Source organism: Plectrocnemia conspersa, unplaced genomic scaffold, assembly GCF_051122295.1.
Source record: "Plectrocnemia conspersa isolate PC_06_02 unplaced genomic scaffold, ASM5112229v1 ptg000003l, whole genome shotgun sequence".
Classification (NCBI taxonomy): domain Eukaryota; kingdom Metazoa; phylum Arthropoda; class Insecta; order Trichoptera; family Polycentropodidae; genus Plectrocnemia; species Plectrocnemia conspersa.
The window spans coordinates 7,643,805-7,667,652 of record NW_028277167.1 but is presented as its reverse complement, the minus strand read 5'-3'; the positions used below and the strand labels follow the sequence as shown (position 1 = coordinate 7,667,652).

At 28.8% G+C, this 23,848-nt stretch overlaps 1 protein-coding gene across 34 annotated transcripts in view; it reads right to left on the bottom strand.

The window, feature by feature from the left end:
- Positions 1 to 6,322: 6,322 nt before the first annotated feature.
- Positions 6,323 to 23,848, bottom strand: part of LOC148236495 (uncharacterized) — an 80,052-nt gene continuing 62,526 nt past the window's right edge. For 4 of the 34 annotated variants that reach the window (XR_015809087.1, XR_015809082.1, XR_015809084.1 and 1 more), the window contains 4 exons: positions 10,187 to 10,242; positions 7,351 to 7,383; positions 6,879 to 7,271; positions 6,656 to 6,797 (listed from right to left, as the gene is read on the bottom strand). Coding sequence is in view for 7 of the 34 variants with exons in the window: in XM_088182963.1 (XP_088039089.1) it covers positions 7,264 to 7,271; positions 7,351 to 7,383; positions 10,187 to 10,242 (97 nt within the window). In the remaining 27 variants the exon portion in view is untranslated. Of the gene's footprint in view, positions 6,621 to 6,655; positions 6,798 to 6,878; positions 7,272 to 7,345; positions 7,384 to 8,444; positions 10,133 to 10,186; positions 10,243 to 11,194; positions 11,210 to 12,140; positions 12,256 to 13,797; positions 13,813 to 22,216; positions 22,350 to 22,413; positions 22,855 to 23,848 lie in introns of those variants that run through there. The other 30 variants (XR_015809099.1, XR_015809098.1, XR_015809089.1 and 27 more) reach the window with 27 other exon arrangements.

Below are 23,848 nucleotides of genomic sequence, written 5' to 3'. Positions count from 1 at the left end.
AAGTGACGGTCCTATAATTACAAAGGTTGATTCAAACAATGCTTATTTGATAGCTTATGCAAACTTTAATTTAAGTCCTCCAGTTATTAGTTGTCTTTGTATTTTTATTCTTATATTGCGGACCAACTACCGGTTGAAAAATACTGTTTTAGACAAGGCATTGAAAAAAACAAGCATAAATTGTTATGTTATTTCAAAACTGTCGCAGAAATAATTTATAAAATAATAACTACTGTTCAGATAAATATCGATAGAATAGCAAATTCTTATTTATTTTTAAACAATAAATCTATTCATGAACCACCTTAAGAACGTTTAATACAACTCAATAGGTATATTCAATTTACCTAGTCTCATTTGATGGACGTTTTCCATTCACCCGGCCCTTGACAGGTCTTAGATGTTCCATTTGTCGCAAAACGCTCACCAGACCGATCTTTGTACACGTGAGAATATCGACAAAGCGATGTCTTTACCCTAAATCAACGAGCCATTTATATTGAAAGCTAAATTGTTTGGCGAAATGAACGATACGGGTTTTCCGACTATACTGTCAAAATTTCATTTAGTAAATCGATTCTCGTGTACGATACAAGTCACTGTGTTACGATGTTGTAATTATTTCATAGCTTAGATCGCAATACTATTTATTTTAAAGTGGTCATTCGTATTCGAGTATAATTTCTGAAATAAATACTTTTTCACAGGCACGTTTGATTGCCTGTCAGTGTAGATTTGTCTAGCTATGTTACACACCTGTTTACTGGCAACAAGCGTGTTTACAAGTACTTAACTGTAGCTGGTTACAATAGAGAGTATGGACCAGAATGTACTATGTCAGCAACACGTTACAATTTAGCTGTTCTTGAATAAAATATAAGCTGCTGTTTTTATATAAGTTTTTCTTTTTCAGATAATGCTCCTAAAATAGTTATAGAGCAATCGAAATAATTATCTTTAGGCAAGATTTGTTGTAAAGTTGTATTTTGACCATAATAAAAAATAAGGACTTTTTTGTAGAATGCTATTTAAATATTATTTCTGCAATAAATTAGCAGATGAACGATCTAATCCAAATAATTTGCTATAAAAATATATAGCAATATAAAATAAACGCCAAACACTCAAAACTGGAATCACTTATAAAAATACAATTAGCTTTGACGTTCCGCAAGAGCGCTCGAAAATTTCGATTTGATTAGCCATCGCCCCTGTAAAGATTTGTACTTTCGTTCAGTGTTTAATTAATCGAAAAGAGGCTGTAACAGTCCACGAGATTGGCTTTTAGACTTTTTAACGTTGAAAATTTTATGTGGGTAACTAGATAGGAAAAACATTAAAACCCTTTTAAAAGCTTTTATCCAAAGTCCTAGGATTTAAGGACGGGGAGTTTTAGCCTAACTCGTTGCTGCAAGAACACCATGTACATTTTGTACGTATTTTATATCCCTGCTTATATTATAATATTTTAAATATACCTCTACCGTTATTATATTCATATGTATATATCCGTGTGTCGTTATCGTTTGAATTAATTAGTTAAACCGTCTCAACTTTTAGTCGTTTCGCTCTGAGGCACTTGCCTTTCACAAAGATTGTTTTTCGTATAAGGAGTTTGATCGTAAAAATCTCTCTTTACGAGTCCTAAAATGCGCCCACTCGGTTTTCGCCGTAAAAAATATGTATGTGTGTGTAAAAAAAATAAAATTTTCACGCAAAAGACTAAAACAAGGAGAATTTCTTAATAAGTTGTCAATCGATAGATTCTCGAGTCATCGGCCAGGAAAATGGCTAACGTTATCGCAATTTTACACACGCACAAAATCGTCATAAAGTCTTCCGACTACAGCATGAAAATAACACTCTTAATCAGTGGTATTAAATAAATATTTCAATACCACTGATTAGGTATATAAGATAAGAGTAATACATCCGTTCGTTGTTTGTGTTCATCGTATGTGCATGTGTCTGCCGTGCAATTAGCCAAGATTGTGGTAACCAACCCCTTTGGAGGTGAAAACCGGCAGATATTTGCGCGTATGTAGCACAATTTAATAAATAGTATAAATAGATTGATTAATATAATATATAAATAGTATAAGATAGAAATAATTAGTATTGTTACATAAAAAAAAAAATGGCCGATAGCGGCGTGACTATAGCGGGCGTAATTACGCCAGAAAATAGAATAAAGGAAATGAATGAATTAAAAACATAATTAAATGTATTATTATCAAATGGTAATATATTATCAAAAGAAAAAAAAACCATTATAACTAATACATTTGATATAATGTATAAACATTTATTAGATGTATTAAAAAATAATAAGGACGATGAAAATAATAAAAATGAAAATAATAACTCAATAATTGAGTTATTAAATGAAGTTAGAAAAGATGTTTATAATATAAAGGATAAACTACATTTAAATAACAATATTATTAAAAATAAAATGCAAGAGAAACATTATTCGGAAGTCGTAAAAAAAGGAAAAGATATTGCGATAATTATACCTAAAAATTTGCAAAATATAGAGCAGACAAAAAAGGATTGCAAAAATTTAATTAAACCAACAGAATTAGAAGTTGGAATACAAAATATAAGACCAATAAGCAAAGGAGGTATAATAATTACATGTGATAGTAAAGAAGATGCATCGAAAATTACGACAGATGCAGTAAAAAAACTAGGAGATAAATATAATATAAAAGTAGGAAATTTAAAGAAACCAAAAATAAAAATAATTGGAATTTCTGAAGAATTAAAATATGATCAACTAAAAAAGTGTATAATGAAACAAAACACATGTGTAGAAGAAAACAAATGTTATTTAGAAGTAAAACATATTAAAAAAAAACAAATTTAATAAGTATGATGCTATTATTGAAGTAGATGTTACGACATTTAAAAATATAATGGATGTAGGCAAATTAAATATTGAATGGGATAGGTGTAAAGTATATGAAGACATATTCATATACCGTTGTTATAACTGTTATGGTTATAATCACAAAGCCAGTGAATGTAAAAATAAAAAAAATTGTATAAAATGTGGTTCGGAAGAACATTTAATAAATCAATGCAACAAAAAAGAAAACTGTGTGAATTGCTGTAGAGCAAATAAATTACTAAATCTTAATTTGAATGTGGAACACAACTCCATGGATAGAAATTGTTCAATTTATAAAAGATACGAGCAAAATTACTATAATAAAATACAATATAATATAGTATAGCAATTAAAAAAATCAAGTTCATATGGGAAACAAGAATCAGTAACTGGGATATTAATTAATGCACAAGGTTATTTAAAACATAAAGAGGAAATAGAATTAATTACTAAAAAGGAATATCCAATATTTTTAGGGTTAACTGAAACCCATATCACAAATGACATTGAAGAATTTGAACTAAATATTGGCAATTATAATATAATTAGATGTGATTCTAATTCCAGACATACAGGAGGTGTTATACTGTATATTAGAAATGATATAAAATTCAATACTATATTTAAAAATAATAAAGATAAGACATACTGGTCTATCACAGTTAAGATTTTTATTGAAAAAATTCCCATAATATTATGTATAGCATACAGATCTCCAAATAGTAATCCGAATATATTCATAGAATTTATAAATAATATTGCAGAATGGAGTTTTGATCAAATTTTGGATACTGTTTTAATTGGAGATTGGAATTTTAATTGGAACAAATGTGAAGATTTTTACACAGCAAAATTAGAAAAAATATCAAATATATTTGGTTTAAGACAATGTGTCAAAGAAAATACAAGGACTAATAATAGATCGAGCACATTAATAGATTTAGTATTTACCAACAACAAAAAAATTTATTGTGAAGTAAAATCAACTCCAAGAATAACTGACCATTCAATTGTATATATTTATATAGAAAAACATAATGAACTTAAGTTTAAAAAAACAAAAAAAATTGATATAATTAAAAAAATTAATTTTAATAAATTAAGATTAGAATTACAAAAATGTGACTGGAATGTAGATAATATGGATGTTAATAGGATATGGAACAAATTTTATAAGAATATAGTAGATTGTAAAACAAAAAGTCAATATAATTTTAAAAAGGAATATCGTTACAACCCAAAACCGTGGTTTAATGATGATGTTAAAAATGCTATAAAGAAAAGAGATGAGTCATACAAAATTTTTCAAATATTAAAAACAGAACAAATAGAATATAAAGTCTTTAATGAAAAATGGAAAACATACACACAATGTAGAAATATGGCAGTCAAAGTATTAAGAATGGCTAAAAAGAAATGGTATGAAAAATTGATAGATGAAATACAAAATGATCCAAATAAGATGTGGAAATCAATAAAACAATTAATTAATCCAACTCAGAAAAACGACATAATAAAAATGGAAATTAATGGAAATATATATCAAGATCCTTATATAATGGCAGAAAAAATGAATACATATTACATTGAGAGCATAGAAGAAATTGTAAATTCAATACCAAGGATTAGTAATTTAGTACAATATAATAATAAAACATTAATTGTAAAATTTAGTAAATTTAAATCAGTATCATTAGATGAAATTCATAACATAATATGTAAATTTAAAAAAGGAACTAGTACTGATGAACTAGATATAAATATAATTAAAGAAACATGGGAAATAATAGGAACTAAATTAAATTATTTAATAAATAAAGCACTCTCCTTAGGAGAAATGCCTGAAAATTTAAAGATTGCTACTATTGTACCTATACCTAAAATAAAAAATAGTAAAAAAGTTGAAGAAATGAGACCAATCAACATGCTACCGTGTATAGAAAAAATAATAGAAGAAGTAGTAATCAAACAATTAAAGGAATTTATTACTTCTCAAAACATAATATGTGAACAACAATCGGGATTCAGAGAAAAGCATTCCACTGAAACTGCATTACAAGTAGTGATAAATGATTGGCTGTTGGCTAAGGATACAAACAAAATCATTGGAGCAGTTTTCTTGGATTTCAAGAGAGCCTTCGAAACAATAGACAGAGAAATAATGTTGAAGAAATTGGAGAGTATAGGTATAAGTGATATAGTTTTGAGATGGTTTAATAATTACTTATATAAAAGAAAACAAAAAGTTAAGATAAATAATGTATGTTCTGAAGAGAGTTTAGTGTATTATGGAGTACCACAAGGGTCTAAATTGGGACCATTGTTGTTTGTTTTATATATGAATGATATAGTTAATAACGTAAGAAAATGTAAAGTTCATCTATTTGCGGATGACACATTGATCTATTGCATGGGTGATAACATTGAAGAAGTTGTGAGTAATTTGAATGATGAATTAGGTGTGTTAGAGATATGGTTAAAGAATAATGTACTTAAATTAAATGAGAATAAAACTAAATGTATGTTTATTAATTATAAAAATGTGTTAGATGATAGTACCAAAATAGTAATAAATAACTCTAATATAGAAATAGTGGATAATATAAAATATTTAGGAGTAATTGTTGATACAAAATTAAACTTTAAAGAACATTGTAATTACATATTAAAAAAAATTAGTAGAAAAATAGGTTTATTATCTAGATTAAGAAATATATTAAGTATAAATACAAAAAAAATAATTTACAATAGTATAATATTGCCCCATTTTAATTATTGTGCAACACTATTAAATATGTTGAATAAATTAGATAAACAAATGTTGCAAAAATTACAAAATAGGGCAATGAGAGTAATCTTAAATAAAAATAGATTAACTAATTGTAAAAGTATGATTGATAGATTAGAATGGTTGAATGTTCAAGAAATATTGAGTATGAATGTTTTAGTATTTATATATAAGTTAGAAAATAATATGTTACCACACTATTTTAATAAGTATTTAATAAGAAATAAAGATGTACATAAATATAATACTAGAAATAGAGAAAATTTAAAGATAATTAAGTATAAGAAAACGAGTACGGCTAGGGGAATTATGTACGGAGGTTTTAATTTATATAATAGTCTTCCAAGAGAAATCCGAAACAGCAAAAATATAACGGGTTTTATAAATGGAATAAAAAAACACCTTCGTACATATAGAAATAAAATATTATAATATTAAGTCTTTATTATTGTATATTTTTTCTTTCTGTTATGTATTTTTTATATATTTTTATATATGTTTACTAAATTTGTTAGATGTAAAGATTAGCTATTAAGCTAAATAAATTAATAAAATAAAATAAATAAATCTTACACATATAATTCTGCAACCACACATATTATAGCAAACTTTCTTATTTACGTTACAAATACAAATTAATGTTAATATTGTACGAAATTTAATGGTTTAACTGTACCTATAATATTTACAATGTTAAATGTGACCGTACATTTTTGTTCAATAATAAATATATAGAAACAATACAATAGTGTCCATTCTCGTATTTCATCACAGTCTCCATGACTTATCAAAAAACGGTTGAACTCTTAGGTATTCGATTGACTGCTTTAGTTAGTCCTTAAAAAAACAGATACTTGCTTGGTCTTCTATGGGTTTTTTCAGTCGATTCACCGTAGCTCCTCTTGATACGAAGGAGCTCATTTTGTTTTTTTTAATCTTCTGAAAACGGAAATAAGTGTTTCAGTACAGCAGTATTTGGAGCGGAACTTTATTATTGTTTAATACATGAAATCAAGCGGTAGGTTCGTTATCTTTGAAAAAAGTAAATTAGTGTTTGCGACGATATATGTATCAGTGGCGTGCGGTCCATACATGCCTTGGGATTGTAAAACGATTCTAAAAATGAAATATATTATTATTACATACATTGTTTTAATTTACGTAATTATAAAATACAATCGCTATAAACAACCATACCGAGGGAGCGGCTAAAGCCGACTGCAGCGCTGTCTTGCGCAGTCGATACGCGTGCGTTATGAATTGCTTATCGGGAAGTGAATTGCTCGCGTTAAACTTGCTTGTGTTTACAGTCGCCCGTCGTTGAAGTTTTGAATTTGTCTATTTCTTTCGGTATTCATGTCGCGCAGTGGGAGCTGCCAGCTTCCTATACCAATAGCCGGGCAGGTGTGAAATCTCTCGTACACCTTACATCCCGACGATCGTGTTCTGAATTTAAGGAATACGAAAATAATTTTTCAGAACCGCTTTTTATATCACTTCAACGCTCGTATGCAACTTTTTTTTAATTTTATGAGGTTGAAAAGTTCACTTATTTATATATATATTCGTCACCAGAATTCTGTTAAAAATCTATAAATTGATTATTAAAAATGACCTAAAGATATTTTAACGGAAGTATTAAATTTAATAAAATTAATTTTTACCATACCGGCGACAAGTGCTTCTGTAGAAAGATCAATTTCTGTAATGAAAAGAATAAATACATTCACTAGAAATATTCAATTGCATTAATATCAGTCGAAAAAAGTATTTTAGACAAATTAATTAAAGACAATATATTATATGACGCGGTTATTAATGACTTTTGTAAGAAGGAGCAGCGAATAAAATTAAAATATTTTGGCGTCACAGTCTTTCAAAATAATAATTAATATAAATTAAATCTTTGCAATCGTTGATAGCTCATAGAAAATAGGAATAATGAATAATATTTATGATAGATAAAAAATTAGCTTAATGTAGAGGAGTTTAATTAATATTGCATGAATAAATATGTCCGTAAATTTAAATGTACATACCTAACTTTGTTACTAATCGTGCAAAAGGGAATTTAGCACCTTATTTAATTAGTAAAAGGATTCTATGTTTATTGTATATATTAAAACAACGTACTGTACATTAACAACACAATACACGTTGCTTATGCTACCCCTAAAGCCATATATATGATACTATTCGCATCCCTCGCTAATAAAGTGAACTGATAAGAGCATTCCAAGCGCACAAACAAAGGGAAAGCGTTGTACCGAGCGATAAGAATGTTACTACTGTCGCATCTACCATATCCTTGAATTAAATTATTTTCACAACATTTGACGATTTAATAAAAACTTACAATTATTTAAATAAACACCATAAATTTATTACATATTAAAATTATGTATTTTATCAGTACCCTCTAAAATATATAATAATATAATTTTAAGGTTTTGCTTTTCATGGTAACACGAAAAGCGAATTATATTATGTATTTAATTCTAGATGAATTATGGTATTTAAGTACTTCGAATTGTATTAAATGCGAAGCCATAAAAATATGCGCTCAAACAAGTATTGGAGATACTTTACTTAAACTTGTTTTACGACTTTGTATTTTACAGTTTCAATCTAAAACTTTTTGTGCATAAATTGATTAAAAATCGGACTATATAACTGTGGGTAAACTTTTTAGTAAGTCTTTGATTTACGATTCATCTTAAAAAATTTAGTCAAAACCAATGTAAAAAAACACGAAAAAATAAATGTAAAATTACAAGCTGATTTTAAAAATGATCTTGTAGATATTTTTATTTTTATTATTAAAACGTTAATTTTTAAAGTATAAAATGTAAATATTTCCTTATAAAAGTGATATGTAGATTTTTTTGTGAATATCGATTGTGTGAAGCTAGCCTATACATAATATTATTCTGGGCTAAAAATTGATTAATAAAATCTTCTATAGTTTTTTTTATGTTATTGTAAATTTTATATACATAAAAAAATGTTACATTAAGTCTTATATTAGTATTTCACTAGGATTAAAATAAATTGCCTAGCGTAGATTTTACGTTAATTCACTGAGTTTAGATTTGATTACAGTAAAATATTTTGCTATTTTTTTATAGCAAATATAGTTTTTGTATTAGCCAAATTTTCCCATGTACATATATACAATTATTTTATGTAATACAATCATTGCGATCTAATTGGTTAAATAAAAATTGTCTCAAAATTACATTATCTTATTTCTTATAAATAATATTATTAATAGCTTATTTAAAATATGTATTAAGTTTATTTATAGCATGTATAGAATTCGTTTCTGCCAATTGCAAATATTTAAAACGCCTGAAATTTTCGTATATCGTATCGTATTATTTATTTAATAGGACTGTGCTATAAATATACTACTAAAAATAGCGACTGATCGTCATTTAATTTATAAATCAAATTTAATGTTAAAAGTGCCACAATTGAGTTATTTTGAGAAACATATATACGAAAAAAATATGTATGGCTACAAAAAATACAATAGTGTAGGGCTTCAATCACCTGGATATTTTTATATAATTCAGAGAGCAATTTTTATTTATAATATTTATTTTTAATTAAAAAATTGGTCTTGTTTATGACCAATTTATTAAATAATTTATGTTTAAATCACTATGTTCACACATTGGAGTTTAAAAGTTTTCTGTTTTACACCGTACAATCACTAATAGTAAATGAGTTTCAGTAATGATAACTACGCCAGTTTGAAGGGATCCATCTTTTAAAATCGTCTACGTTGAGGAGTTTGCTGCCTCGATGTTGACGTGCTGTTGGAGCCTCGTTTCATTATTTGGGCATATGATTCTTTCTTTGTTACTGTAGTAAAGATAAGTGTTCTCGGTTTATGTCGTATATTCTTAGCTTTGATTGTTTCATCTCCTCTTTTTTGAAGTTCCTTAGCGACTATTGTTGGCTGGGTGATTTTCACCGCAGTTTGAGCAGACAGGCTTTGTAGTTATCGATTTTTTACAATTGGAGGCTAGGTGGTCCCCAACTCAATTAACGCATTTTGCGTGTGTCCATATCTTTGATACTTTTTGCATTGCGGTTTTTTGCTTCTCATGGCTTCAATTCTGATTTTCATATCACAGATTGCGTAGTTTTTTTAGTCCTTTATCATGACTAAAGATTAACATAAGTAATGGTAAATCCGTTTGATTTATTAGTCTGTTTTCTTTGACCGTTCTACATTAATAATTTTAAAGTTCTTCTGACTAACAGATTTACACCGCCTGGCAGACGCGCCCCCACCGACAGACGCAAAAATACAACCTGTGACTCTCGAACACGATTATCGCAGCCTCCAGACACTGTGACTGCCACTTACAAGATCCCTAAGGATCTTAGATCACGGTCATCATCCCTGCGCCAGCTTCTCCACCACTGATAAAATGATACTAGCCTATCATAGTAGCCGCAATATATGTAATAAAATAAAATAAAATTCTCACTAGATTCCACCTGCGTCTTACTGGCTGCAAAGTCACACTCCTTCGGATGACCAAACCTTAAAATAAATAATATACAAAATTTTAATTATTATATTATATTTATTTATATCATATATTATATAAATAAAAAATAATATTATTAAAAAGTTTTAGTTTATAATTACTGATTGTAGTGATTGCCACAATTTTTTATGGCTGTTTTGATATTGATTTACGCACACTCGATCGAATTACGCAGTTAGCGAATGACTAAAGATCAATTAACCAGCATTTCAAACAAACTTAAAGATAAATTAACACTTCTTGAAAATAAAACCGCACACGTATTTCCCACAACATTGGAAGAGAAATCTCGTGACCATTTCTCGTTTGAGGCGTAAACATATTTTATATATGTCCAAAATATGGTACATTTGCCACCCTTATATGCGATTCGCCAGGGAATATTATTAAAAATGTGACACGCAAAAGAGTGACGACGTGGAGACGCCATAGATACTGAAAATATCAGCGGATCGTCCAGAAAGCATTACAAAAACACATGACATTACAGCCGACAAGAATACAACTTGACATGCCAGCGAAGACGCAATTTCAAATCCCCCACCTGATAGCGGCATCTTCATTTCTCAATATATGTATGTGATAATTTATATATTATATGTTTAAATTCATATTCCTCAAACCTCTAAAGTGGTGCACCCCGACGTGATTATTTCGTGAAAAAAATCACTGTTACTGCAGAATTACTGTTCACAGTAGCACAAAATAATTAGATTAAAAAACCAAAAAAAAAATTACAGCGTCCCAAAAAAATCTAAATTATGTACAACACAGATAGATAAATTGAGCTTTAAGTCAAATAAATATATACTATGTGTAGCTGTAAATACAAAATATTTACTTGAAAATATTAAGATCCGATCTTCGACCACAAAGAAAACATTTTTGTGTCCATACTATATCACAGAGGCTTAAAACTTACGAAAAACATATCTCTCGACTTACCCAATTTTCTCGAGTGCCTTTCTATGTATCCAGCGCAGATGATCTGTGCAGGTGAAACTTTTCTTTTCGCATAAAATATTTCACATTTTTAATGTATTCAATCCCATTATTCGGTTATAGGGTTACCTTTCCGAGACGCTCATAATAACTCCACATTTCGTGCGACAACGTCAACGTTCGATCGTAAAATTATGCTAATGTCCTTTGGAAAAAGAACACCAAACGGCGGTAAACATCACGTTTCAAACCCTTGAAAGCTTCTTTTTTCAATCAACTCCAATTTTTTTCACCCGGAGTACGTGCCGTATTGGATACAACGAGAAGAGCTCGGCTATAACGAACGGACCCTTTTCTCGGCCATAAGGCGACATGCAAATCCACATTGTAGCGTTCGACAAAGTCGCATAAATAAAATCCTAACCCCGACGCTTATACCTTCTTGCGATATTCAAAGTTGAATACGAGGAAAAAAATTTGGAGGCGAACGTCTGGTGGTCCAACTTTTCGCGACCTTCAGACGCTCTCAGACAACTGCCGACGATCACGTGACCCGTGTCAAATTTAGGGACTTGTCTCTAAATTGTATAATAAATTTTGTTAAGTAACTCGGCCGAGTTGAACGCATTTGGAGGGTCGCTTTTTTATCTCTTTCTTTGAACTTCTTTCTACTTGATTGTGATTAGGGCTCGAAGTGAAACGAATAATGATAATAGATATTTCCAACATTTCGTTTTTCTATAAATATACACTATATGTATAATACATATAATTTTTTTTAATATCATCATATAAATTTATATATTTATATTTAGTGCATCTCGGCATAATTCAATGTTTTTTAAGCTTCTGCTATGATAAAATAATTAAGATAAATTATTTAAAATTATATACACATCAGATTATTTTTAAGCATACACACACACTATTGTAAAATGATAAAATACTATTTTAAATGAAAGACATACATACATAAAATATATATTCATCATAACACAAGTATTCATACTCTTTGCAGCTATCGTGTAGATCGTTTTTGAGCGCTAGCGTTCTGGCCGCTTCATCTAAAATAAGGGACGTAAACGTATATCAACAATTGTTGACACCACCCCTCAGAAAATTCATTAAATAGAGAATATAATAAATGATATTCTAATTATTTAACAAAAAAGGCACTAGCACACAAATATATATATAATCCGTACACTGAGAAATTTCCTCTGAATCCACTCAACAAAGAGTACCTTATTTCGTTGAGATTTTAGATAATAAAGCTATATTCAAGCACGCTATGAACTAACATATCTTACGAAAAGCGAATGGGAAATAAATTATTAAAGTGAAGCCGAGCATCTTTAACGCCTTATCGCAAGCTTTGGCAATGTGCGTACAAATCCCCATCCTTGATGTAGATCGATCACTTCCACAACGATTTCGTGTATTTTTTCCTTTACAGAAAAAATAAAACAGTTTTCAGGTCATCGGTATAAAATAAATATTCTGACTTTTCAATAGCCACATGTAATAAATAATACATTAATTAAATTAGATACTCAAAAATGAGAAAATCTTCGGCAGAAAAATAATTTCGTGAAAAAATGATTTTTAAAAATGAGTTTGATCCATATGTGTACTATAGAAATACATTACCACCGAATTTGAGAAGCATAGAGTGAGGGAGATAAACGAAGACCGTGTTGCTGGTCTTCTAAAACCTGCCGACATTGCCTATAAATAAACATGTGCAGAATTTAAATAAAATGTGATTTACAGGCCTTAACTATTTATTTTTATGCAAAATTAATTTATGTAAATAAATTGTTTTAAACTTAAAATTATAATTAAACACATAAGAAGTATAAAAGGCAAAAAGTATTTGCCATAAAAAACTATATATTTATTAAATTCATTGCGGATTTAAAAATAGCTTATAGATATTTTAAATTTATTTTTATAAAAATTAGGTAATTTTCCTATAATTAAAATAAGATAGTTAATAATAACAATATTTCTAATATGATATTTAATGTAAATTTAAAAAAAATACCTGGAGGATATTAATAAAATATACCTACTAAAGGACTCCCAATCGAATAAATCTGAGACAATATGTTATTAAATACAAATAACTAGATGAAAAAATAAATATATGCTATGAAGATTAAAAACTAAAAATAGTCTTTTTTACCGTATTTTAGTATCACTTCTTACTACTAATAAATAAGTAAACGTCGGATAGATTTTAAATCAGTGAATTAAGTTGTGGGGGATCTTATTCTTGAAACTCGCGCTAATTACTTTGACCAAAAGAGATTATTTAACAATAGTGTGGTTACACAAAGGCTCTCGTTCTCCGGTGTATTAAATGAATATTTCTTTGTTGCGAAACGGTCACGGAAAACAATATATCACCGTAAAGACACAATATTATCGTTTCACAATTTAACCTCGGAGATATCCATCATACAAATGTCACTTTATAAAGGCATATATTTATTTCGTTGTTCTAAGAAGCGAGTACAACGATTGACTGCATGATTGTGATTGGTCAGTAAGTTTGGAACCATGAATACTTAAGTCTGGACTTCAATGAGGAAGACAGTCACCTGGCAGACTCCGGCAGACACTCGAAGACTATCAAACTATACTATCGCTGCCACGCCATCTACAAGATCTTTCACGGACATCATCCCCGGGCCAGCTTTTCCACCACTACTCGGAGAAAACGACACTCGCCCATCATATTAGCCGCAATATATGTTTTATAAAATAATTGCGTTTTACTGGCTGCGAAGTCACGCCCCTTAGAGTCACCAAACCTAAAAAGTTAACTGATATTTTATACAAAAAAAAATAGTTGATCATGCAAAATTTTATTTAAATTTTTCATCGTATAAAAATGATTCTAAAAAAACGGCAAATTTTTAAAACTAATAAATGTACAGAATCTTTTTTACGTAAGTGCATTAAAATAACAGCATATGAGATTTCTGCTTAAAATAAAAATCTGAAATAATATACTAGCGATATGACGCTAAAAAAATTTATAAAAAACGAATATTTATCTTCAAATATTTTATAGTAAAAGTATATGTCATTTTAATATAACTTAAGGTATAACAAAAACTGAATAAAATAAATTAAGCGTTTAAAAAGTAGTGATACATCCGAATACAACCATTAATGTCTATGCTAATATTTGGACTTATTACACGTGTAAGAGTTAGAACATCTTTAATTATTCTGACAATATATTAACAACTTTACTATACTAGAGCTTATACACTAAGATCGTCACTAAATCGGTACAGATAACCTAGTTCAAAACTAAATCCCCAGGCTCATTCTGATAAGGCAGCGGATAGTCAAACGACTATATTAGTCAGATTTAGTCCAGTCACTTCTGAGCCGCCATGACTTAAGCTAAGCTTTAAAATGATTTAGACATACGTAAAAATGAATTAACCCAAACCTTACTACTAATGGAGCTCATAAAAAATTAATACAGATAAAAATATACAAGCCTAGATTTTCAGACAGATCAAGTCCATTGTACTTCGATCGTAAAATTTAATTTAGTCATGCCATCACGTTGAGTCACTAAGAGTAAATTCAGGTTTCATGCATCTATATATAAGTATAAATTTATTACACAAATTTGTAAGACCAAAATATCGACTTTTACTACATAAAATAATTTGAGCTTAAATAGATGCTTAAGGATAATATTTAAAAAAAAAATCACTATTAAAATAATGTATAAGTTTCATGTCATGTTTTTTAATGTTCCAAAAGTTTGACGTTACATTTTGAGTTACATTTCTTTAAATTTAATATTATCTTTTGAACTTAATACATAGCGTAGACGTGAATTAGCTCAATATTTATAAACTCAATTTTAAAGTAATGTATACTTACAAAAGTTGAAAAATGAAACGGCCTAATATAAAGTAAAATAATGTGAAAAGTAAACTGAAATTTTCAGAATTAGTTAGTATCAAATTATGCCTTTAAAATTGTAGATAAATATTCTGCATTAAAAAAACAATTAAACAGGTTTCCATTGTCAGTAATTTTCTTTTGAAATTTAATACAATACCACCTCTCATCAATACATAGGTATCCAAGAATAGTCCTCGAAGAAAAAAACTCGTATCGCTCGCAAAGCGCGACGTTAATTGAATCCGCTTTTAATTTGACGGCCTTTTGCATTTAATTAAAATCATTATTTAAATTAAGGCGTCTTAAATCGCGGACCGCGTCGAATTAAACTGTCGACATAAATGAAATTAACGTTTTAATCCGATTCGAATCCATTCTCGAGCGTCGAATACTTGTTAATGAAATGAATTTTCTATTTTAATACCGTTCGTTCTGTCCGATCTGTTTTTTTGCGTTGAGTTTTCCGAAAGTTCGGACTAAACGCTCGGAAAAGTCAGCTTTGCTTAATTATTTCGGGGAACAACACTTAATAGCGAGAACGGTTTGGTTTTCCCTGAAAATGTATTTACATTCAAGAGCTTTCTACTTATTAAGAACATCACAAAAAAAACAAATCAACAAGAGTTTCTTTTCACATTACAATTAAGTTCATTGTATATAGTTAATTTTTTTTTAATTAAAGTAATAAAATTCCAAATCAACCCATAAAATCAATTAATATAATAAAATTTGCTGTAGCTAATTTTGTATTTAATAGAATTGTTATGGCTTAATAGAATCGAGTTTAAACGCTGTAAAATGTGTTCAATGTTATTTTTTATTGTATTATATATATAAAACCCGTAAAAAAATATTAAATAAAAATTGAAAACATTTCAATTGAATGCCTCAAAGCTTTTGGCTCACATATGACATATTTAATACTTGGTAAATGTATTAAATAATATTTAATTTATAACAGGACAATTGTTTTAAAATTTCTATGACATTTTAATTACTATTTTGTGTAATCATGTTATTATTTAACTCTCATAATCTTTCCTAAGAATAAGGGTTAAATCTAATTTAACCTGTCAATTACCTGTCGTGATTATGTGTGAACCAGGAGGATTAGCAATCTCTCACTGTATAAACAGTGATTAGTGTCGTGTTTATATTGAATTTGTGATATAATATTAAATTAAATTTAAACCAAATAAACTCCCATTCTATTGTATATTTATAGCAAACAATTGTAGCACCAGAAAATTATTTAATTTAACTACGCGTCAAATATAATATAAAAAATATGTACCCACCATAAAAATACAGATTACCAAAATTACTATATTTAATATCAATAAATGTGTTAATAAATAATATTAATTTAATTAAAGTTGAGCTTTGGGTACTAAATTATTTGAAGCATTATAAATTGCATTTTATATTGTATATTATAATATAATGTATGTTTTAGATTACGTTTATTTTCCTGAGCTAAAGAATGCCATGTCATAAATAAAATTGAAAACGTTTCACACATTCGTCACCTAAAACAATTCATATTCTTCTCTTACCGCGTTAAGACAAGAAGATAAATCACTTTCGCGGTCTCTCTTTGCGGTTTGACCACAAAGTGTCACATCCGATCCTTCCGCACAGTTTCCCCGGGAGGCGCGTAGACACACCTAAATCGTCCCGGAAAACCTTCAAATAAACATGCCTAATAAATAATTTTGCCGTGTAAATAACGAGCGAACGCTGGCCAAATATTGACGTTTGGGTAATCACGTGACGATCGAAGACTAGGGACAGGACAAGCCGCTTGGGAACGGATCAAAGGATTTCCGGGGATCGATACGAAGCAAAGTATTTCATAATCGTTTGCTCATACCCGATTGCTTTTTTCTCTATCCTCTTATCCATGATGTAAGGTAAACTAACGCTCAAATATAAAGCCTGCCCTTAAGTTTTAAAATAAGATAAAAAATATTTTTTTTATGTCCTAAAAAATTAAAGTATGATTTTTTTATGATATTATAGGCAACAGTAATATCTAATAGAATAAAATTTTCAAATGACCATCCGCTTACAATCCGATTGCTCACGTATTCCTCCTCATTTAAAATTATGCCATTTTACATTTAATTTCACAATCGCCGGGTGATTATTTTTTTCCGGCTAAATTCGCTCAAAAACTTTTCATAGAAATATTCTCTTTGTAAAACTGCCGATCTTTTAATTATTACAGAATGTTAATTTCACATATAAAGTCTACTTACTTTATTTTTACTCTAGCGTTAAAAGTGTTATTTTAGAAGCGCAAAATGCGAAAATAAAAAAAAATGTAAAATTAATAAATAATTAGTTACGTTACAAGACAACAAAGGGACTGCGATGTTTGTTGTTGATTCATTTCTATTTTCATTTATTTTTCATTAGCCGTTGGCGTAATGGTTTCCGAGTAAAAAGAGCAAACTATTTCGCAGAAGAAAATCTCGACACAGATACACACTTATAAGTGTATAAAAATGTATTACGGCATTAACAAGAGGAGAAATCCCCATCGCGTACGTGAAAATGATTATGAAATATTTTTAAATGCGCCGCTTCTTAAAAAAAATATTTTATAATATAAAATAAATATTGATATTATTTTTATAGAGAAAAATATGTTCATACTATGATATTATAAAAAAATTTATATGTAAATTATATTAATTAGTTTTTTTTATTAAACACATGTAGAATAATACATTATCGCAAAATGAATGTCGTTTTTTTTTAATTTAGTTTCTGTCAGTTGTTCTGTTTTTTTTAATTTAGGTTCTATCAAGTATGTATTTTACTACATATATGTTGTTACACATCTGGCCTCTTGATTTAAAAAAATAGGTTCCATAATTTACGATGGCAGCATTTTTACCAAGTGAGCAATGTATACAAAATTACATGATACATAAATTTCTTAAAAATAATTTGCCAACAACGACCATTAAATAACATTTATTAAGTGGTCCGTAATTCTTTGATATCTGTCAATATCAAAGATGGTTTTAAAAAAATGTGAGACCAGCAAATATAGACAATGACGTCCTGGCAGCAGATCCTACTCAAACTTTCTATCATCTGGCCAAGAAACTAAAATAGTCCGATACAACATTACAAAAATTTAGAAGGCTTGTAGACCAAGTGTATGGATTCCAAATGAATTGAGTAAAGAAAACAAATAAGCGCGTATCCACATATCCTAAGAATCTCTGAATCTTGAAGCCAGAGACGTCAGATGGAAGCATTTTCCTTCTTAAATTTAGCCAGAAAATAATATATCGTTTAATTTAATACTATGAAACTTTAGCGCCCCTCTGGAGACAGAAGGGCGCTGTGAGGGTGGAAGACAGGAAGCAGATGAGGCGTGAATTAGATTTTCGTGTCCAGATCACGTCGGTGGTTCACCATTTTAGCGCATGCCCTCCAGAGGGGCGTAAAATAGTGAATAATGCAGATGAGTTCTCCGAAAATAATGCAACTCTATGTTGTTCTGACGACTGTTTAATGACCCTTTATTTGCTTAATTGCTCCATATTTATAGTAAATGTCGATTTTTAGCAATATTAATTTATTTAATCAATTAGTGCAGAAAATCAATTAGTTGTCTATAAATATTATTTAATTAAAAAAATATAGGTTATAAATAATTAATTTAAATAACCATTAATTACTTTCATAATCCTTGAAGTTTTTGCATAGCACGTCAAAGGAAAAATGCTTAATTTATTATTTTGCATACTTTTTTTGTCCAGGAACGTCATTTCAGCTTTTTCAAATAATTAAAATTTAGATCAGTTACGAATGAATTATTTCAGAAAAATTATGAAACATTTAAAATACTTAATTTTATCGAAGTTATTGTATATCTATACAATGACCAAAAATGTTTGGAAAGAATTTGATATACATACATAATTTGCATATAAAATTAAATAACTTCACAAAAATTTGCGATGCATACCTGTTTTTGAGATAAGCGTATAACGGTTATAAAAGTTGGGCCTTTCCAACATATTGTTTCGTTAAACGAACTAATTCTGTGAATTACGGTCATAGTGGATACGCTGATAAACATTTCATCACACAAATGTTTTTCGAAGGCGTAAAAACATATATTTTGTTAAGAAGAAGCGTCTTCATTACAAACAAAAGACGCATCAGGACCATATATTTTGGAGCGGCACTAACCACTCGGGTATATTGAGAGAAAAAATAATGTGTTGCTCAAATATACAATTTTTTTCAAATTCCATTCAAGTACTATAAACAAATATTCGATCGATTATTAGAATATTCATATAGTCGAAAATTGGGGAAATAATTCGAATAATCGAATATTCAAATATTCACTTGAGAACCCTATCTCGAATCTATCCTGAAAATATTTTTTTAAATATGTCATTTCAGTGAGATCAAATCGAAATACATTTTCACGGGTAGACATATATTTTTACCAGTGAAAATATAATTTGTCTTGCAGGTGCTAGAACAATTATATGATTTCATCTTCTCAACATATGCATTAAATCACACAGATAATTTAAGCATATAACTGAAATAACAATAAATAATTAGTAATATCTAAACTTATAGTGTTAAAAAAAATAAAGATAAACTAGGTATGTAATTTACCTAGTTTATTTATTTTTAACATCAATACAGTCATCGCAAAACAGAAACTTAAAAATAACATTTCATCTTTCTACTCAAAACATTGTTTTCAAATAATGTATTAGGAACTATGTATATTAAATATTATGGTTTATTATTATTCATCATTGCTATGCAATTAAAAATATTTTTATCGTTTTAAAAATAAAAAAATGCATAATTCCCTCATAATAATATGCTATTTTATCTATGGCAAAAATCTTGTACATATACTGAAATTTTCGATCAAGAAAGAAAGAATAAACTTTAATGGCGTAAAAAGTCACGTTTAGTAGTATATTATATGTTGATTATGTAATTTCATTGAAAGGCTTAGCATACTTTTAATTATTTCATGGAATTTATATTTAACATTATATAACTAACTTTCATTACGTAACTGCAATTTCAAAACTCATCTGTATTTTATATATAAAAGTTATTAATTAATAGTCTACTTGACTGCCTACAACGTTTCTTATGAAAAATAAATTTTAATTATTGAATTTAATTTTGAATGATCAACGTGACTCAAAAATAAGCTAATTGAAATATATAATTTCTATCCAGTGATAAACTAAAAATATATTTCTTAGCATTTACCATACGATTTATTACTCATGTCAAATATGTTGTCCATGCGTTTGATGAAAAATTTTAGAAAGTATTTTTATCACATAAAATTAAACTTGTACGAATATATTGAAAAGGTATACAACCATTGCCTTTTTATAACGCTGCATAAGTAAAGGCTAGTTCGTGCCTAATATGCATACTTCTTAGAAGGTTTTAATAGGGCTAGGAATGACAAAAATTGTTTACAAATTTTTAACACCTTATTTTTGGTACGTATTACGTATTAAAAAAAGACACTCAGACAAGAAATCTTTCCGAGGGTGTTCGTGGCAGATGTTTGAAAATATGCATACTTTCTCGGAAGATCGAAAGTATCTGAATAACCAACATTTTTTGCGATTTTTTTTTATAAATCTAACCGACCGGCGGCTTTATCTTTGCTTTGGTGATCTAAGAACCCGCTCCAACATTAATAAATTACGCATGGGAATCAGCAGAATGCATGATTTAGGGCTATTTTGTAAAGTAGCAATAGCTATTATTGACAATTGTTTCACGATTATTATTAACAGACGAAGTTTTTTGTTAAAACAATTGGAAAATATTAATTCTGAGTTAAGCTCGAAATTACAACGAGCAATTAAAGAGAAATTTTATAATCGGAGAAACCAGACTTTGATATAATTAATTAAATATTTTAAAAATCCAGAATTACTGCTCCAAAAAATAGTTATTCTTCAAAAACAGAAATATATAAAATGGGGGGAAAAATTATTCGCAGATAATTTAATGCCTCGACAAATTCGAAGGACCTTTGCGACTCTATAAAATGATAAGATTCCGTTGAATGAATTGAAAATTTATCATTGGCCCAACAATATTGGAGAAAGATATTTATTTCAGCCTTACAAAGAGTTGTGTAAGAAAATCAATATCTAACGGATTAATGGAGAAAGAATTTAAAATATTTTAATACCTGAGCAAGAAAACAAATAATTTACAATGCCTCATTGTCGATTAAACCAACATCAACACAAAACGGGAGAAATTATTCCACTACCAAAATTTTTTCATAAAAAAAAACGAGGGTGTTTGTATCTAGATGGTATGTGTTTTTAAGGCGAATATATAATACTGTTTCTGCACTACTTTATTGTATTAGATACATTTTTTCACACATCAAAATTTCTCGAGAAATGAAAATCATCGAGAAATCACAATGCCTAATTTGAACCAAAATGGAAACTATTTTGAAATGTTTTAAATACCAAATAAAAAAATATTGGAAATAAAGACCTGAGCACTATTCATCAAATATTGTACAGACTTGGATAATTTTATTACTGATTTCCCTAATTAAAAAACGAGTAAAACAAAACTTTAGATTTTTGTATTTTAAATTGAAGTATAAATAAATTAATACCGCGAATAAATTTTAAATCTTATTGAAATTTGTTTTTTCCATATTTTTTAATAAGCCTAATTTTGTTCAACTTAATTTTGCTTTAGTTTTATTATAATTAATAATTTTTATATACATTGTCTAGTATTTATTTTTCTAGTTCCTGGCCAAAGCCATCTACCTGAGTATCTATTTATTTGTTCTCCTTTTTGTTTATTTATTTTTTAGGGCAAAAAAAAACTTTTTTTTTCTTATTAACTTTTTTTTAAATATACATGTTACCTTATTAAGGTTTTTAACTAATGGGTTAGAATGATTTTTATTTCTGTCATGGTAATTTACTTATCGAAGTAATCGCGTAAAGTGTCTATTTTAAAATCTTTATAATTTTCATATTTTTTACTATTTAAATAATAAAAAAATACATACATAACCATGTTTGATATTTGTCAAATGCACCAAAATTCTTGCTACGGCTCTGCTCGTATCCAATAAGACACAAATGCTCTATGGTTTGTCCGCAACTCGATGTTACACCGTAATTGAAAAATAGATACCCTGAAAACCATAAGATAAACGTGATACATCGCGAGAGAATTAAAACTTATAAAAAGTTGTTTGCCTTTATAATAAATACTATGTGGTATGATCGCGATGGAGACATACATCGTGACCTCTCGATGTGTAGAAGACGTCGCCAGAGCTATAACAGTGCACGTCAATATCGAGGCAGCAAGCTCCTCAATGTTTACAACTTGAAAAGACGGCTGAAGAGGACAAAGTCCTTCGATCTTGTCTAGTTATCATTACTGAAACTCATTTAATTTATTATTTTATAAATTAACGTGTGTTTTTATGTAGTTGCTTACATTTTTAACGGATTTATTTAACACGTTACTTAGCTTTTTGCGATGTGAGATTACGTATCGCGCCTTTTTTTACTCGCATCGATGCTGGTTTTCATTTAAGGCGTAATCTTGACTTTATCTCAACCCCCGCAGACTTTTTAGTTGCTTTGTCATTGGTTCGATCTTGTGTTTTGTTATTTTTCATTTGTTTGTTGCTAAGGGAACAACAAGTACATTAATTTTCGAATTATTTCAAATGAATATATATTTGTATGATTTGTTTTGAATATATATTTGTATAGAAATTGCAAAACACATTAGAAACACAAAAAGTAAAAAAATAATATCTGTTGTTTAGTTAATTTCAGTCAATAAAAAACTTGTCCTAGGGGTAAAAACCAAAATAAAATACTTAATTTTCTTTATGTAACGACACGTATTAAATCCCACACTCCGTGGGGTAGGCGTATTTTGTTGTTAAGATCAATAACATAGAGAATGTTACTCCCACGCGCCTCCATTGCAAAATTAAATTTCGGCAAAATGGAAATTTCGAAAGCGGAAAAATGGAAAATATGTCCGGGCATTATGGTCGGTAATGAAAAAAAGTAGCGGACTAATGAAGTCGTCGCGCTACCGGATATTCCGGAATCTGACGTGTACGGGTAACCGGAAATTCCGGCTTTCCGGACCAATGAAAAGTACATTCCACGGTTCTTAACGACAGTGGGCCGGAACAGTTTCCTTTCGATGCTTCCTGGCATATTTATTATTTACCGGGCCGTTCTACTACGCCCACCTGTTAACCAAAGACAGGTGATTGTTAAGCCATTTTCGTTCGAAGAAGGCTCGCTCGATTAAATAAACGTGTAAAGGTATCGGCCCATGGGCGTTTTAATAACACGAAAACCGATATCGGATATGGATTATACCAGTATTTTATTTCTATTCTTATAAGCCTCGTATAAGCTAATGTAGGTATATCAAACAGTGAACTACTTTATTTGTCTTAATTTATTTATTAACATATAAAAATAATTATTTAAAGAAAATGTTCCTTCTGCCAAAAAACAACAAAATTAATGTGTGTATAATATAATATATATTAGAGTTGCTTAACTTATAAACTTTTTTATTTATTTATTTAGATTAAACTAAGATCATCGTGACTTAACAGTTTACCCCAATACGTTATGATGGTCCAAAACA